Below are 17,376 nucleotides of genomic sequence, written 5' to 3'. Positions count from 1 at the left end.
CCAGTCTTTCTCTTTCACTGTGTGAAGCTAGTACAGGTGGCACAAAGAAACACGAAGAAGAAGTCAAATTGCAATGGAGGGGGGAGTGGCGATGGGAGTAGAACAACGAGATTTCTGATGTGAAGAAATAGCACATCAGTTACATTAAAAAGCAATTTTTAGTACAACTAGTGTGCTATTTCTTCACATTGGCACTCTTCAGAAACATTTGCTGAAAATCATAAGCAAAAATTTAAAAGGCAAGACTCATCTTTGTGGTGGACAGAGATGCACGAGAGGAAATGCTGACATAGTCGGTTCTTGGTGCTACCAACAGAAACAGCAACATTTAACTTCACCACACAATTTGGACACTACAACTGCTAGATCACTAGTGCTTGCAGAAAGGAAAAAACATGGAAACCAACATGAAGTGTTCCGGACAAATTCAATATGTGATGAAACCCAACGACAAACCCATCAGACACTTTTTATTGTGACACTTATATGCAGTTACAATGGTTAGCAAAGTGGTTATTGCCAAGAGTCAACATGCATTGTTTTCCTTTCAATTCTTGCTCTAAGGGTGATAAGTAAGCTGTTAGCTTGTTGTTGTATAGGATATATAATAATAAATCAATATTTAAATATAAAGTTCTAAAACTGGCAGTATATTTACAATGTGCAGCTGATATTTTTATATTCTGGTATGTCAAAATTTTTTCTCTCAATATATCAATACTTTTTTTTAATATAACGAGGGCCAATAATGATATTTTTTTAAATATTGATATACCAGTCTCCCAGTATTTTCAAAAATATCTACAGTCCTAGTGTGGATGCACATGGGATTTTTTTTAAGTTAGAGGAACCCCTCCTTGGGTTCAGAGGTGAATTGCCTGCCAGAATCAAAGATACATCAGCCACAAGTTCTCAGAGAATGCTCATCCTGACAGATCAGATGTAGAAAAGATTAATATGATGTTAGTAAACTGCACAAGCATCCAAGGAAAGGTCTAGGAATTAGTACACCTTATTGAAAGCTATAATGTCCATATAGTATTAGGAACAAAAAGTTGATTGAAACTGTAAGTGAATAGCAGTAAAAAAGTTGAGGTTGGAATATTCATCATAAGGATAGCATATTTATTGCAGTAAAGAATTTGATATTATCTAGTGAGGTTGTCAGGGATTCCATATGTGACTTAATCTGGGTGAAGTTCAGCATCAAAGGTCAGTCAAAAATAGTAATCAGATGCTTTTATAGACCACCTTGGTCAGGAGCTGCAGTGGTAGAGTGCTTCAGAGAGAACTGTCAGAATATTGTTAGTAACTTTCCTGATCATGCTGTTGTAATAGGGGGTGACCTCAACTTGCCAGGTATAGATTGGGAGTCATTCTATCAAAACTAGTACGTAAGACAGGGATTTATGTGACATTTTATAATGTCTTGTCTGAAAATTACTTCAAACAGATAACACAGGCCAATGATGGAAAAACTTTTTTGCTGAAAATACCTTATTCTTATGTTTTTTAGGGTGGGAAATCCAAATATGATACTTAAAAAACTGTATCACCCACCATTTCTTCACATTTTACAGTTAAGTTTATTAAATTAAGTGATTTTTAAAAGAATTTAACAGCTTTTATGTAGTTAAAATTATTTAAAAAGTAGCTCTAATGAGTGTAGATGACGTTGGTAGCACTGCTGAAAAACATTTGCTGGCAAAAAAAGGTCGCTTCTATTTTTGTGGCAACAGATGGTGTTTTGTTTGCTGTCAACCTAACCTCACTTTCCCGTTTCCTGTACATGTGCTCAGTACAATGTCTAATTGTGGTTGTAAAAACTCTGATCACAGTTTTTGTTATATTTGTGGTGAATACTAAAGAAACATTACAGACTTTGTGAAAAAGGTTTATTTATCATACTTTGGATCTAAACTTGGTGATCATCGCCAGCTGTTGTTTCCGAGCAGTTCTAGGCACTTCAGTCTGGAACAATGCTGCTGCTACGGTCGCAGGTTCAAATCCTGTCTCGGGCATGGATGTGCGCGATGTCCTTAAGTTAGTTAGGTTTAAGTAGTTCTAAGTCTAGGGGACTGATGACCTCAGATATTAAGTCCCATAGTGCTTGGAGCCATTTGGTGCTCAAGATAAATCTTGGGCGCCACATAAGGTATGTTATGTGTGTGCTGAAGATCTGAGAAAATGGTCCAAAAAGGAGGAAAAAAGCCTTTAGATTTGCTCTTCCTATGATGTGGACAGAGCCAAGAAATCATTCTGATGATTGCTACTTTTGCAGTGTTGATATTACTGGTCATAATTAAAAAAGCTTCCTTGTATGACATTTCTGGAGATAAAACAACTCGTTATTAGAAATCAATTTGGCTTTGACAAACACTGACTGTGTGAAACCCAGCTTGATCCATTGGTTCATATGACCCAGAAGGCAGCAGATAGATGAGCTCAGATTGAGGAGCTCATCTTGAGTTTCTGTTACAGCATGGACCATCAGTTACTGAAAAAAATAAACTGGTGTGCAAAATATGCCAAAAGTAACTCTTGCATCATGCATCATTGCTGAGTACTGTGGCTCAGCGAAACTTGGATGGAACATAAAAACAACTGCTGCAGTGTAGTACAGATGACAACTGAAATTAATACCAAGGGAGGGGAACGGAAATGATACTTTTATGCAAAGACAATAATTATGTGAAAGTCAGCACAATTTATGATGAGCCCTTGGACAGTACCAAAGTTGGGGCTTGGTTCTTAATAGAGTATTCAATCACCATGGATGGCAATAAATGCTCTGCAACTTGCTACCATGCTGGCCACAAGGTTGGTATGGAGTTCTTGTGATATGGCATTCAATTTTTCCACCAATGCGGTTGACAACTCGTGGATGGTCATTGGTGCATGTGGACATGCTGCAGTATGTCTCCCCAATGCATCCCAAAGATGCTGAATGGGATTTAAGGTTGAGGTGGAGGGGGGGAATGGGCAGGCCAATCTATTCGCCAAATATCCTCTCATTCCTAGAGTTCCTGCACCTGTGACATTAGATGCGGACATGCACTGTCAGTTGTAAAACCATTAGTACTATGCAACCATTAGTACTATGCAACCTTGCTCACACCCCTTACAGTGACCTGTGCCTTGCTGTGTACAGATTTATGCTTCAGGATCATTTCACTTAAGATATGTGACAGGAACAGCAGCACATTAGTTCTTTTGGAATGTATTTTTGGTACTGAGACATTTTCCATGTCCTCAAGGATCTCCTCACATACATCTGTGGATCAAACAGTCTTAATTTTAGCTCCATCTGATTCTCCTCCAGATTATCACTGTAACAGTTCACCTTTATTGCCAAAAGAAGTTGTTCAGTTATAATGGCACAGACTTGCCATCTTGTTGCCCTCCATTCTTCATCTCTGTCATGCAAGATTTTCCTGTTCAATGATTCACGTGAACTTCTAATTACATTTGTCTGTTAATGAATTTGTCAGATAAATATGTTTAATAATAATTAACTATATATATTTCACAGAATTCTTTCTCTTACAGGTATCTACAAAATGTGGGCTTGATTGTACTGGAGTGTGGGCTGCTTGGGGGAAGGCCAGCCTTCGTGCGGGGTTTTGGAATGATGCACGTGAACACTTTGCCCACTGTTTAAAGGCTGGATCACGACCCCCAAGAGATCCACCTCTGCTTATGGAAATCATCAGTATCCTCGAAGAAGTGTCTCTGGGCCACTCTAATAACTCCTCAGAATCTAGCATCAGACAGTTTCCTGTGGATGACAACTCTGTCTTACATGCTCTTGCATCAGTGGATGACATTTCATCTGGCAGGTAAAATTAGGCTTGTACACAATATTTATTGTTATTAAACATGACAAAATGAGGAATATTATATGCATATGTTCTGAAAGCTGCAGACTGAGAAATTTATACAATTAGAGAGGCATAGTTCTACAATTAGAACAAAAATTTCCTGGTTTCATGGGCGCTAAATGGAAGTAAGGTAGGGTAAGTATTTTAGTATTCTTGGTTAAGAGAGATACATTGGGGACATGGTGAGAATGATAAATAAGTCATGTGGTTGCAGAGAAACTGATTAACCTGTGAAATCAAACACCAAACACATTAGTATTATTCTGATTTTCTCCATTGCGCAATTTTTTAAAATCTATGCCTAAATTTGTCTTTTGACTTAAATACTTCTTAGTGACCAGTCTGCTAGCTTATTAGATCTCACACAACACTGTTTCTTTTGTGCAGTGAATACTATCATCTTAAAATAGTACATACTGCAAGATATTAGCCCTAAGAATTTTTTTCCACAAATAACTGAAATTCTTTCTTTCTGTGAGTTATTTGACTTACTAAAAAAAAAAAACTTTCACATTTTTTCTCTGAAATACATACCTCTTAAACATACCTTATGGAGTACAAGTATTATAGTAAAAACATAATTTACTGTTTCCTATGCACTCAGAGCTGGCAGTTATTATTTTTATAAAAGTAGCTGTAGTTACTAATCTAAGAAGATCAATGATATGGTCTTTCTAGGTTAACTTTTAATTAGGATGTACAGCAAAAACAAGACTTTTAAGCTATTTACAATTATACTGTATTTAGTGATAATGATTTATTCAGTAAGATATGGATTGCAGTTGAGAAAAACATATGAACCTTGGACTTTGGTGGAAAAAAAAAAACATAGTGAGCTGTAGGTGAATATTGAGTGTCATGTATCAGCACAATATCACAGTCTTTCTGATTCTTATGGCACCCATGCAGTGAAATATTGTCATCATTATTACTACACAAACTATTGAAACTGTTTTAAAGGGTAACAGTTGAGGGACAGAAAAAGGTTCAATTCACAAAATTAATACCTCAGGGGAGGAGGGGTGCATTTCCAAGGTGGGGGGGGGGGGGCAGAGGGTGGGTGCTGTGGGGGCAGGGAGCAATAGGGGATAGGGAGCAAGGACAGATGTTGTATCCTTCAGTGACTCCACCAGTGATTCCTACGCCAAAGTTTACCAAGATAACACCACATACTTGCACTAAGAAAACCACATAGAACATAGAATCACAGGGTTAGAACCATTGGCCTCTGGGGCCATATAAGAAGTCCAGTGCACTTAGCTCTGACAGATTTGTTTATTTTTGTAATGTTTATTAGCTACAATCCAGATGCTTCTTCCACCAAGAACTACTGTTACAGCTAAGGACTTAGTGCAGTTTTCTGTGATACCTAGCTCCTCATAGTTGTTCATTAATCACTGCATCCGGACTTGGTTCTGTACATTGGACTTATACTTTATGGAAACAGTTCTTGTACATTGTGTTCATTAAAAGAGAAGAGTACCTCATCTCTAGAGCGCATGTGCACAGCTCACTCTGTCAACATGCCTTGAAGGGTTATTTCAAGCTCAGACTGTCCATGGATTGACATTTTAATGGAAGAAGGGTTGTCAGAACAGGAAGTTGCCCATCAAAAGGTGTACACCACAGTGATGCCATTTCATCGTTCAACTGCTTACATGAGACACAGAACATGAAAGATCATTATAACATGGTCAATGACACCAGCTGATGACTGGTACCTATATAGTATAGCTTGTAGGTACCTTGAGGATAATGCAACAGAACTGTGCATTTTTGGAAGGAATGACATTATAGTTGTTCTTGTGTCACCAGTGATGGCATGTTTTAAAAAGGACAATTTCCAATGTGATTTCTAGAATGGTGGTACTGAACCATGGTGTCTGTCTTATGATCTGAGGACGTCCATTAATGGGTAAAATGTACTTTCACACTGAAATTGTTGTTACAGCACCAGAGAATAAATATTTTCAGAACTGTACACTGTCTTTTTGGAGGCAACTCAGAGGACTGTGTTGGCCTAAACAGTATGACACTGTCTCTGTAAAATGCATTTCGCCTGTAGGTGTCCAATACAAACAACAGGAGACATTCATAGTCACTGTGTTGCGCAGAGTAGGTTGGCAGAAGAATGCCTGGTATTGAACCTGAATCAGTAGCATCAGGTTCTCTTTATCAACGAGAGCAATCCTTGTCTATTGCCCGATTATCATCCTAAAAGAATGTGGAGTCAGATACCAATACAAGTCTCAGACATGAAGTCCCACGAATTCAGAACTGAGGTGAGTCAGCCACGTTTTCTGTCAGTATTGTTCACAGCATCACAAATCTCTCATCACTGTCAATGCTTTTTTGAGGTCTGCATGTTATTCATATAGAATCCTGTGACCTGTTGTCCAGCCCTACTGTCAATATTTCAGTAATGGGTTTCTCTTTCAAAATGTGATCACACCATGCTCATCTCCTGAAAACTTCCTATAGGAGGCAGGTATCAACAGAAAGGCATGGCTGATGGTATCTGTTGACATGAACCAGACTGAGCATCTTTGCGACCAGTCAAAACTTCCACTGCATCATTTCAGGAATACTTCTCACTCACTGGATGATATCAGGAGGGCTGACTTAGGGGATTGGGACAAACCTGAGCAACAATATCTTGACTACCTTGGAGGCAGCAAGCCAAGGAGGGCCAAGGAGAATCCAAGCATGTTTTAATGTATGGAGTTGAGCAACATGATATTAAATGTCTTGTTTTTGTTATTTTTTTGCTTTTATTTTACAGTGAAGTATTTTTTTTAATTTAATGAAGTTTATTATGTCATAAGTGCCCCCCCCCCTACATTAACATTTATACAGGTAGTGCAATTTTTTTGAACAGTTCGTTTGAGACAAATAATATTATTATAAGGCAGCACAATAGTGTTTACTCACCAATCAACTGAAACTTGAAGAACAACAGTGTGGCTGTTCATTTGTCAGAAGCAAATGGTGAATAAACGAAACCCATGGAGGAATTGTACAGAAAGTCAAGCAGGAATAAGTTCATTCCTGATCTGTGATGAGAAAAAACACAGCAAAATTAGGGAACTGGTCCCAGAATGTCATTACTTTAAACTGTCACAATGCGCATTGTTTCTCTCCCATACCATATTCAAGATGATTTGTTTGTGTAACATTATACTCATTTCAGATATTGTTTCCCTCTTAAGTTTCAAAGACAGTCTGTATGTTGCAATTGGTATCAAATACTAACTGAATAATACAGTCATCTCTATTATTTACACAGGTGCATGCATTATAGGATGAAATTGCTTCAGTTTTCTCTCGTGAATGAACTTGCAAGATAACAAAATAAATAAGTAAAATGCATAAAATGTAATGAGGAAACTTTTGTTAGTGTTTCCTCTTGTTCAGAGTTAATGTTGTAGAATGTAATATAAACCTATTGTGGTGTCACCGCCAGACACCACACTTGCTAGGTGGTAGCTTAAATCGGCCGCGGTCCATTAGTACATGTCGGACCCGCGTGTCGCCACTGTCAGGATCGCAGACCGAGCGCCACCACAAGGCAGGTCTCGAGAGACGTACTAGCACTCGCCCCAGTTGTACGACGACTTTGCTAGCGACTACACTGACGAAGCCTTTCTCTCATTTGCCGAGAGACAGTTAGAATAGCCTTCAGCTAAGTTAATGGCTACGACCTAGCAAGGCGCCATTTGTACCATTGCATGTATCTCAAGATAGTCTCACTTGTATCATCAAGAATGCTGTATACCAAAGGACGATATAAAAGTTAAGTGTTCTAGTAGCTACGTTCTTTTCTTTATCACATTCATTACGAATCCTGTTCCAGACTTCGCGCCAGTCGGCGTGTATGTACGTGTGCCCTCTCGGCTACCCGTCTCTGTGGACTGGCTGCCTTGTCAGTCCACTACACCTATATTAGCTTGAATTACCATATTTTGATTTTATTCCCTTGTCTCTTCATTTTTAACCCTTCAGACTATTATATCTTTTCTCTCTGAGATGCTGATCTCACACCATGGAGGACCCTCTACAGAGTTTGTAAGGAAAAGGTGGAATGCCATGACAATTTGAGTCAGACTGTGTGGTGTACTTGGGTGGTGTTCACTGCCTACAAAAGTCAGAGATCCATGTTTGAATTGTGTCTAGCACAAAGCTGTAGTTTGTTACACATGGCTATTGTATTGTTGTTACCTTTGTTGCCTTCATAAAACATATTTGATTCTTCTTCCCTTTTTGTACACCTTTTGAACAAAATATTTACCCAGCTTTAAATTATTCTAGCAAATGTGTAATTAATGATTATGGCTTTTCAAGTTCCCTACTAATGTTTTAGCAACCTTCATGATTCTAAAGTCTGGATGTGTAATTGCATTGTACATTTGCCAAAGTTTCGGACTCTGCATGGTACACCACTGTAATACTTGGTCTTTATTATTATTATTATTATTATTATTATTATTATTTATTTTATGGCCTTCATTGGACCACTGTAGTCAAAAATACAAAGTTCTAAACAAGTTGTTACACGGGGATACAATTTGGTTTGACAATAACTTAATATGATATTTAGGTAATATAATTACTGGAGGCTATTCTTATATGAAAGGTGTTTTGCTCTTCTGTCTGCCCAATATTTCTTCATTCTTTCAGATATTTTCTTTCTTTCTTCATCTGAGACAACTCTTCCTGTACTCCTTTTATTGATTTTCATTTGTAGTCTAGTTTGCGGGTCTTGCAGTATTCTGGTTTTCTCTGTCTTGTTTTTTAGGTCATCTACTGTAATTTGAAGTTCTTTTATATCTTCCTTAATTTCTGTGATCCATTTAATGTCGCTCTTACTATTCCACAATTTTTTTATTATTTTTTTACTAATTCTGTTTTCTGGAGTTCTCATTAGATGTCCAAAGAATGAGATGCGTTTCTTCCTGATTGTGCTCATGACTGGTTCTATTTTCTTATATACTGTTTCATTTGATGCTATTCTCCAATGTCCATTTATTTTATACTGTTTATTTATACATGTCCTAATTATTCTTCTTTCTATTTTTAGTATTCTGTCAATTTCTGCTGTATTAGTTGTTTTGAAGATAGTTTCAGCTGCATACGTTATTTCTGGTTGTGTAACTGTTTTATAGTGTTTTAATTTTGCATCTATAGATAGGCTTTTTTTGTTGTATGTAGTTTTGGTAATGTAATTTGCATAGTTCAATTTTTTTATTCTATTTTGCCATGATGGTTTCTCATTTAGATTGTATGTTATTATTTGACCTAAATATTTAAATTTATCAACAATTTTGATTTCCTGTTCTCCTATTGTAATTTTGTTTGCAAGTGGTGGATCAGTTAGCATAATCTCCGTTTTTTCAAATGATATTCTAAGGCCTACTTTCTCTGCTATTTCTTGTATTGATTTCACTTGTTGCCTGGCTTCTTGAACTGTGTTGGCTAGGAGAGCAAGATCATCAGCGAATCCCAAGCAGTTTAAGCTAATATAATTTTTTGCACTTCCAATTCTTATCCTCTTTGGATTGTCCTTGTACCATTCTCTCATTATGTATTCCAGTGCACAGTTGAAAAGTAATGGTGATAGGCAGTCACCCTGTCTTAAGCCTGTTTTTATGAGGAATGGTTCCGAAATTTCTCCTCTAAACTTCACTTTTGATTTGGTGTTGGTTAGAGTGAGTTGTATTATTTTAATTAGTTTTGGATGGAGTCCTAGATTTCTTAAAATTTTTAATACTGAAGGTCTGTGGAGACAGTCATATGCCTTCTTAAAATCTACAAATGTTATTGCCAGAGGTTTGTTTCGTTTCTTGTAGTATGCCATAATCAATTTTAAACTAATTATCTGCTCTGCACAACTTCTCCATGGTCTGAAACCTCCCTGATATTCCCCTAACTCCTGTTCTAATTGCTCCTTGATTCTTTCATATAGGATCTTGGATAGAATTTTATATGTGCAATCTAGGAGAGAGGTTCCTCTGTAGTTGTCTGGGTTGCTCTTATCTCCCTTTTTGTGTAGTGGGTGGATGATAGCTGTGGTCCAATGTTCAGGAAATTGTTCTGTTACCCAAATTTTTGTTAGAGCCATATGTAAGGAGGTCTTGACTGTGTCACTTGCATATTTCCACATTTCAACAAAAACCTGATCTTCTCCACATGCCTTATAATTTTTTTGTTCTTTAAGAATTTCTTCTACTTCTTGGAAAGTTGGAGGGTCTAGTTTGTTAGGTTTGGTTTTTATTGGGGGATTTATGTTGATTTGTAAGGGTTCTTTGGGTTCCTCGCAATTCAGAAGTTTGTTAAATGCTTTTGCCATGATTTCTGCATTTTCCTTGTTACTGTGTGTCATTCTTCCATCTTCATCTTTCAGTATTAGTGTAGGGGCCTCATATTGTTGTAGTTGTTTCCCAAAGATTTTGTAGTAGTTCCTGGAGTTGGTTTTATGATAATTATCTTCTATAGACTTTATAATATCTTTATGAAATCCTCTCTTGATTCTTCTAATATTTTGAGTGAATTTTTTTCTTTCATTTTTTAGGTTGATGGCATTTTCTTCAGTTTTATGTATTTGAAACTTTAACCATGCTTGGTGTCTATCTTCATGGAATTTGTCACATTCTGATGTCCACCATGCATGTTTCCTTTGTGGGTTCAAGGGAGCTAGATTCTCTGCTTCTTTTTTAAGGTTAGGCACTAGTTGTTCTAGATCATCTGTTAATTTGATGGTTTGTGTTATTTGTTGGTACTTATTATTTTTAATTAGCTGATGTGGGTCAAACCTCCTTTTTATTTTATTAGTTTTTCCGGTTCTCTTCTTTAACGGTGTGAATTTGATTTTAATTTTAACCGTATAATGGTCTGAGCCTGTGTCTACTCCTCTCAGTACTTTAACATTGTGGATCTCCTTATGAAAATTTTTGCCCATACAGACATGGTCTAGCTGCCACTCGTCCTTCCTCTAGTCTGGATGTTTCCATGTTTTAAGTTTACTTGGCTTCCTCTTAAAGTATGTTGATTTAGATATAAGGTTGTGTCCTCTGCAGAGTTCTACAAGTCTTTGACCGTTTTTCTTTGTAAATTTATGTGGACTCCATTTTCCAATTATATCTTTATATTCCCTTTCTTTTCCCAACTGAGCATTGAAATCTCCCAATAAGATTTTTACATTCTTTTTATTTACTCTGTTCACAGTTTGTTCTAGAAGGTCCCAAAATTTATCTACTTGTTCTATATGGATATCCAGTCGTGCTATGCAAATAAAAAGAATACAGTCATAAGCTCAGCTTAGTTTAAATATGACTTCAGAGCTCTGGTATGTCCATTTGTCTAATGGTCTGTAGAGTGTTTTTCACATTCCCTTACATAGTTACTTTGAAATGCTCCCTTTGTGCTTCAGATTGATATTTATTTCCTGCTCTTCACAATTTAAAGTAATATGTATCATTATTTTTATTTTTTCACCCCCCTCCTCCCTCCCCCTTTTAATGCAAAAAATGGGAAGAGGGAGGGGAGAGAAATTCGTTAAGAATAAGAAGAAGAGGAAAAATTGTTTTCTATGGATAAGAAATCCCATTATTACAAAAGCAAATTAATTGCGATAAAAATGTTTAAAATTTTGAATGACAATGTAACTCAATTTTATTGTTTAATTTTTACTTTACAGGTATATGCTGTCAGTGCCTGCCTCAAATACAGTTTTCATTGGCCCCAAAATTGGTCACAAATTCTATGAGGAGAGTATTTTTTACCTTAAACAGTATGGCAGCCATTCTGGTATTATTTCATTCTACCTAAGGCATGATGATGAAACTGCTGCTCTGCGTTACATACAGGAGCAGAAAGTTGATCCTGAGATATTTCTCCACATCATTTACATTCCTAGCTTGCAGAAAGGAACTGTTTCTTCTTTGCATGGTAGAATGGAATGGATGGATAGTTCTTTGTTGCAGTGGAAGGTGAATAGTTCACAGTTCAATTATTCATCAAACTTTATAAATATGCTGCTTAATTGTTCTGTTTATGTGTTAAATATTATGTGAAAATAGTGATTTATTTTTATAAATTATAACCTCATGAGAAAAAACTCAGTGTTTGACAGACATAGAAACTGGAGCATTGGTGACAGGGCTGACTACAACAGAATACACTTTAAAATGTGTCTTCAGCTCTCAGACTCAGAGGTTCCCATTTTGGCACATAAAAGAAAGTGAAGGAGAGAAATGGTATGTAATAGTAAAAAATATTGTAAATAAGTCTGAACCATGAACTGAAAGACTGTCATACTATAGTTGTTAGCACACTGGACTTGCATTCGGAAGGGCAAAGGTTCAAAACCACATCTGGACAACCTGATTTGGGTTTTCTGTGATTTCCCTAAATTGCTTCAGGCAAATGCCAGGATGGTTCCTTTGAAAGGGTGTGACTGACTTCCTTCCCCATTCTTACCTAATGTGATGGGACTGATGACCTTGCTGTTGGGTCTCCTCCAACCAACCAACCAACCAACCAACCAACCAACCAGTCGTACTTAATATGTAACTTGAAAAGAAAACAACTGAATATAATAACAGTTGAAATTCTAATTTTGAGGCAGTTACTAGTGCACCAAGAAGTACATTCTCGTATATAGGTCATTATGAGCAATAATGTTTATCTAGGAAGTGTCAAGAAACATGGACTGAAATGGATGCCACATGAGCTCAAAAATATGAATGGAAGTTAAAAATTCATTTAAACAATATATCAGACAGAAGGGAAGCTTTGCTCTGCAAAAAAAAGTTTTAAATTCACTTGCACATAACTTACTTGCTGCAGTTTTGCCTTGAAAATGACAGGATGGCCACCTGTCAAAATCTCGGTGGTTGTTGATGACACTGACTGCATTCCTGTTAGTTATTTGAACACCGTATATGCAGGGAGAAACGCAAATCTCAAATAGTTTCCACTTATCAGATGCCAAATCAGGTCTGTTGGAAAACACACAGTACTTTCTGAAATAAATTTAAAAAATGATCCATCATCACAGGGAAGAGTGACATCAACTGACCCCCTCTTTTAGTCAAGTTGTACATAAATTTCTTTTCTCCCCAGTTCAGTTCAGAACATCCTCATTAGTTTTACAACATTTAAAATATTAGCTGAAATTCATATTCCAGAATACTAATGGTAAATAACTGATGCTAATTTGTTGAACAAAGGTAATAGCTAAAGTGAAAGAGAATCACAGGGTACAGATAGCGAAAAAAGACAAATAAAAATGGAGAACAAGTTTCAAACATGAGGAAAGGTGGAAGCAGGAAAAATACAGACTAAAAATGTAACAATTAATGTGTAGAAAACATGTGATTCAGATGTTGGGTGAGATTCTTCTTAACACTCCTCATGTCAACCCTTCCTTATGTAAGACTCATCAGGGAACTTGAAAATGCAGAAGGTAAATGAAAAATAAGAGGGCAGGAAATGTGTAAGATGAATGAGAAACTCTATACATCATGTGGCAAATGGCTGATGTCGTTCAAGGCCTTTGATAGGAAGGAGGCTCCAAATTATGTGAGAGATGAAATAAGTAACCAGATCCCTGTTGCAGCATGCCCATCACAAGTACATTGAATGTTATATATTTAGACAGTTTCTCTGTACCCAGTCACTCCAACGGATAGCTCTGAAAAGGTCAAACTAGTAGCAGGTCACTCACATAACTTGTAGGTGATTTAATGAATCACAGACGTGTCTGTAAATTTTATCTTTCTCCTGATTCTGTATATTTAGTCAGTAGGGAGGCAGGGTAATGTGGGCCTAGTAGAGCACATGGTGCAAATTTTGCAACAGCTTGCTCATTTGAATAAACTTTATGGGATAAAATAACTTGAATGTATTTTCCATTGTGTTCAACATACATGTTATGAAAGTTGGGTAAATAGTGAAGAAAGATTGAAATACACTACTGGCCATTAAAACTGCTACACCAAGAAGAAATGCAGATGATAAATGGGTATTCGTTGGACAAATATATTATATTAGAACTGACATGTGATTACATTTTCATGCAATTTGGGTGCATAGATCCTGAGAAATCAGTACATAGGACAACCACCTCTGGCCATAATAACGGCCTTCATATTCCTGGGCATAGAGTCAAACAGAGCTTGAATGGTGTGTACAGGTACAGCTGCCCTTGCAGCTTCAACACAATACCACAGTTCATCAAGAGTAGTGACGCGTATTGTGACGAGCCAGTTGCTCGGCCACCACTGACCAGACATTTTCAATTGGTGAGAGATCTGGAGCATGTGCTGGCCAGGGCAGCAGTCGAACATTTTCTGTATCCAGAAAGGCACGTACAGGACCTGCAACATGCGATTGTGCATTATCCTGCTAAAATGTAGGGTTTCGCAGGGATCGAATGAAGGGTAGAGCCACAGGTTGTAACACATCTGAAATGTAACGTCCACTGTTCAAAGTGCCGTCAATGTGAACAAGAGGTGACCGAGACATGTAACCAATGGCACCCCATACCATCATGCCAGGTGATACGCCAGTATGGCGATGACGAATACACGCTTCCAATGTGCATTCACCGCGATGCCGCCAAACACGGATGTGACCATCATGATGCTGTAAACAGAACCTGGATTCATCCGAAAAAATCACGTTTTGCTATTCGTGCACCCAGGTTCATCATTTAGTACACCATTTCAGGCACTCCTGTCTGTGATGCAGCGTCAAGGGTAAGCGCAGCCATGGTCTTCGAGCTGATAGTCCATGCTAAACGTCATCAAACTGTTTGTGCAGATGGTTGTTGTCTTGCAAACGTCCCCATCTGTTGACTCAGTGATCGAGACATGGCTGCACGATCTGCTATAGCTATGCGGATAAGATGCCTGTCATCTTGGCTGCTAGTGATACGAGGCCGTTGGGATCCATCACGGCATTCCGTATTACCCTCTTGAACCCACCGATTCCATATTCTGCTAACAGTCATTGGATCTCAACCAACGCGAGCAGCAATGTCACGATACAATAAACCGCAATCGTGATAGGCTACAATCCGACCTTTATCAAAGTCGGAAATGTGATGGTACGCATTTCTCCTCCTTACACGAGGCATCACAACAATGTTTCACCAAGCAATGCTGGTCAGCTGCTGCTTGTGTATGAGAAATCAGTTAGAAACTTTCTTCATGTCAGCACATTGTAGGTGTTGTCACCGTTGCCAACCTTGTGTGAATGCTCTGAAAAGCTAATCATTTGCATATCACAGCGTCTTCTTCCTGTCGGTTAAATTTCACGTCTGTAGCACGCCATCTTTGTGGTGTAGCAATTTTAATGGCCAGTAGTGTATAAGTTGTGTTGACATTATCATCAGTATATGAGATGATTGTTAAATTTCAGTTCAGAGTGAATGGTATGATAAGCGGAAGAGTTTCTTCTTGCAAGGCAAATCTAGCATGGCCTTCTTTCTATCAAAATAATTTTGATAACTATCTCGGATTTCAAATTTTTCTACCTGTCCAGGCTCCTAACTGTGAGAGATTGTAAGTCGTGCTTCAGTTCCTGGAGCTGTCCCTTTTGAAACAGTGCAACTAAACAATTCTAATATTGAATTGATGCTGTAATTTGAATATTGGAGCCAGTTACCTTTTGTCAACACGGTTCTGAAGAGATGTGTTAATGGATCTCCAGGCTACAGTATATATGAGAAAACATTTCACAACTGACAGCTATCTCCACACTATAGACAATCACAATCTTGTCAACAGAAATATTATACTGAGGAATATGGGGGCCCACTGTATTTTGTGGGGCCAACACGGATCACAACAATCAAAACATAAAACACTCATTGATTTTGACTAGACCATCAGGGAGCATTTGACCAGGCTCTGACTGATTGGCTGCTAAAAGCCAGCACATGCATTGACCTAGAGCTCTGGTGGAGCAAACTGTCAACATGTTGGCTTGCACCACCCTCTATAGGCAGGCCATGGAGAAATTCATGCCTATCCAGTTCCGCACTTGTGACACGGAGAAAATAGGACCGTGGTGTTTGTCCTGCTGTCTGTCATCCTTGTTGTGATTGACACGGTCCATGGAGCATCTTTCCATGAAGCTCCACATTCATATTACTCTTCAGTTGTCATGCTGGTGTGGTAGCACATGATGCATTTGATATTTCAGAAGTTACAATTACTGTGCTCACTATGAAAAGCCATGGTGCGAAAGAATATTCAGAGGAACTGCTGATCCAGCCATATCATCTCTTTCTTTGCTCATGATGTTTTAATGGTGAATGATTTAGTGTTGGCCACTATTTGGAAACTCCTGTGGTAACCTCCCTGTGCTATTTTCTGCTTCCAACGAGATTTCTGTGTTGGCCTCTGTTAATGCCTCTAGATAATTCCTCACACTGGCCACAGAACTTGAGCAGTAAAGATAAGAAAAGAATAGAAGACCTTGAAATATGGTGTTACAGAAGAATGCTGAGAATTAGATGGCTGTGGAAAGATATTGAATTGATGAGGGAAACAGAGCTTTATATCACAAATTGACAGAAAGAATCCTGAAATCTGTTGATCTTATGATGAACCAGCTTTATATGTGCTATAGGCCCATATTGTATACATAAACATTCATCAAAAGCTGCCTCACTAATTTCTTTGATATTCACTTCAATAAGGACCCAAAGCACAATTTTGTTGCTCTGTGGTGTTCAATTGTTATCTGAGGTTGCGAACATACTTTAGTGTCTACGTAACATACATAATACTACATCATAATTGGACATGGACATAGATTTGTTTTGCGTAGCTGTTGAAGATGGTGGTTATAGCATGTAATAATGAAATAGTGCAAAAACTAAAGGTAAAAACCTTGTAAAGGGGTGAAAAACAGTGTAAAAAAAGTCAGAAAGCAGGAAAGGAACTGTGCTGAAGAGTATGTGAATATTGTAAACAGAGTGATCCCACAGAAAATACAGTGAAATGGGTATTATTGATTTGCTGCAGTGGCTGTCATTGTTGGGATTAAACCATCTTTTTACTAGTACATATGTTCGGCTGTGTAGCCATTCTCAAGTACCATGTATAGACTGTTAACACGCATACTTGTATTATAATCACATTGAGGGAGGCCACTATTTGTCATTTCTTCACAGTTTATAGATACCTGGGAACAGTAGTGCCCAAATTCGTAGGTGAAAGGCAAGTATCAGCTGTGGAATACAAAGACTTAACAAAATTACTAGATGTCATGCCTGAAGTGTACAGACAGTTTTATCTAAACCTCAAGCCGCAGAAAGTGTTTAATGAAAATTATTATAAAGAGGACCATGAGGTGTTGGAATAGGTCATGTGTGTGTGTGTGTGGTGCATTTGGTATCTGTTCTTTAAGCTCTGATTCTAGTTTCAGATAAATTACAGAGTTTATGGCTTTCAAAAATACACTATTGCCCTTAGCATATATATGG

General features: G+C 37.7%; 1 protein-coding gene across 1 annotated transcript in view; it reads left to right on the top strand.

Moving 5' to 3' along the window:
- The window catches only part of LOC126249271 (zinc finger FYVE domain-containing protein 26), a 393,885-nt gene that overhangs the window by 332,061 nt on the left and 44,448 nt on the right, over positions 1-17,376 (top strand). Inside the window, exons 32-33 of the mRNA XM_049950925.1 lie at positions 3,550-3,839; positions 11,575-11,866. Coding sequence (XP_049806882.1) covers positions 3,550-3,839; positions 11,575-11,866 — 582 coding nt within the window. The remainder of the gene's footprint in view (positions 1-3,549; positions 3,840-11,574; positions 11,867-17,376) is intronic.

Source organism: Schistocerca nitens, chromosome 3 (genome assembly GCF_023898315.1).
Source record: "Schistocerca nitens isolate TAMUIC-IGC-003100 chromosome 3, iqSchNite1.1, whole genome shotgun sequence".
In the NCBI taxonomy this organism is placed as follows: Eukaryota; Metazoa; Arthropoda; class Insecta; order Orthoptera; family Acrididae; genus Schistocerca; species Schistocerca nitens.
Note: the sequence above shows the minus strand (reverse complement) of the source record. Positions and strands in the feature narration are given on the sequence as shown.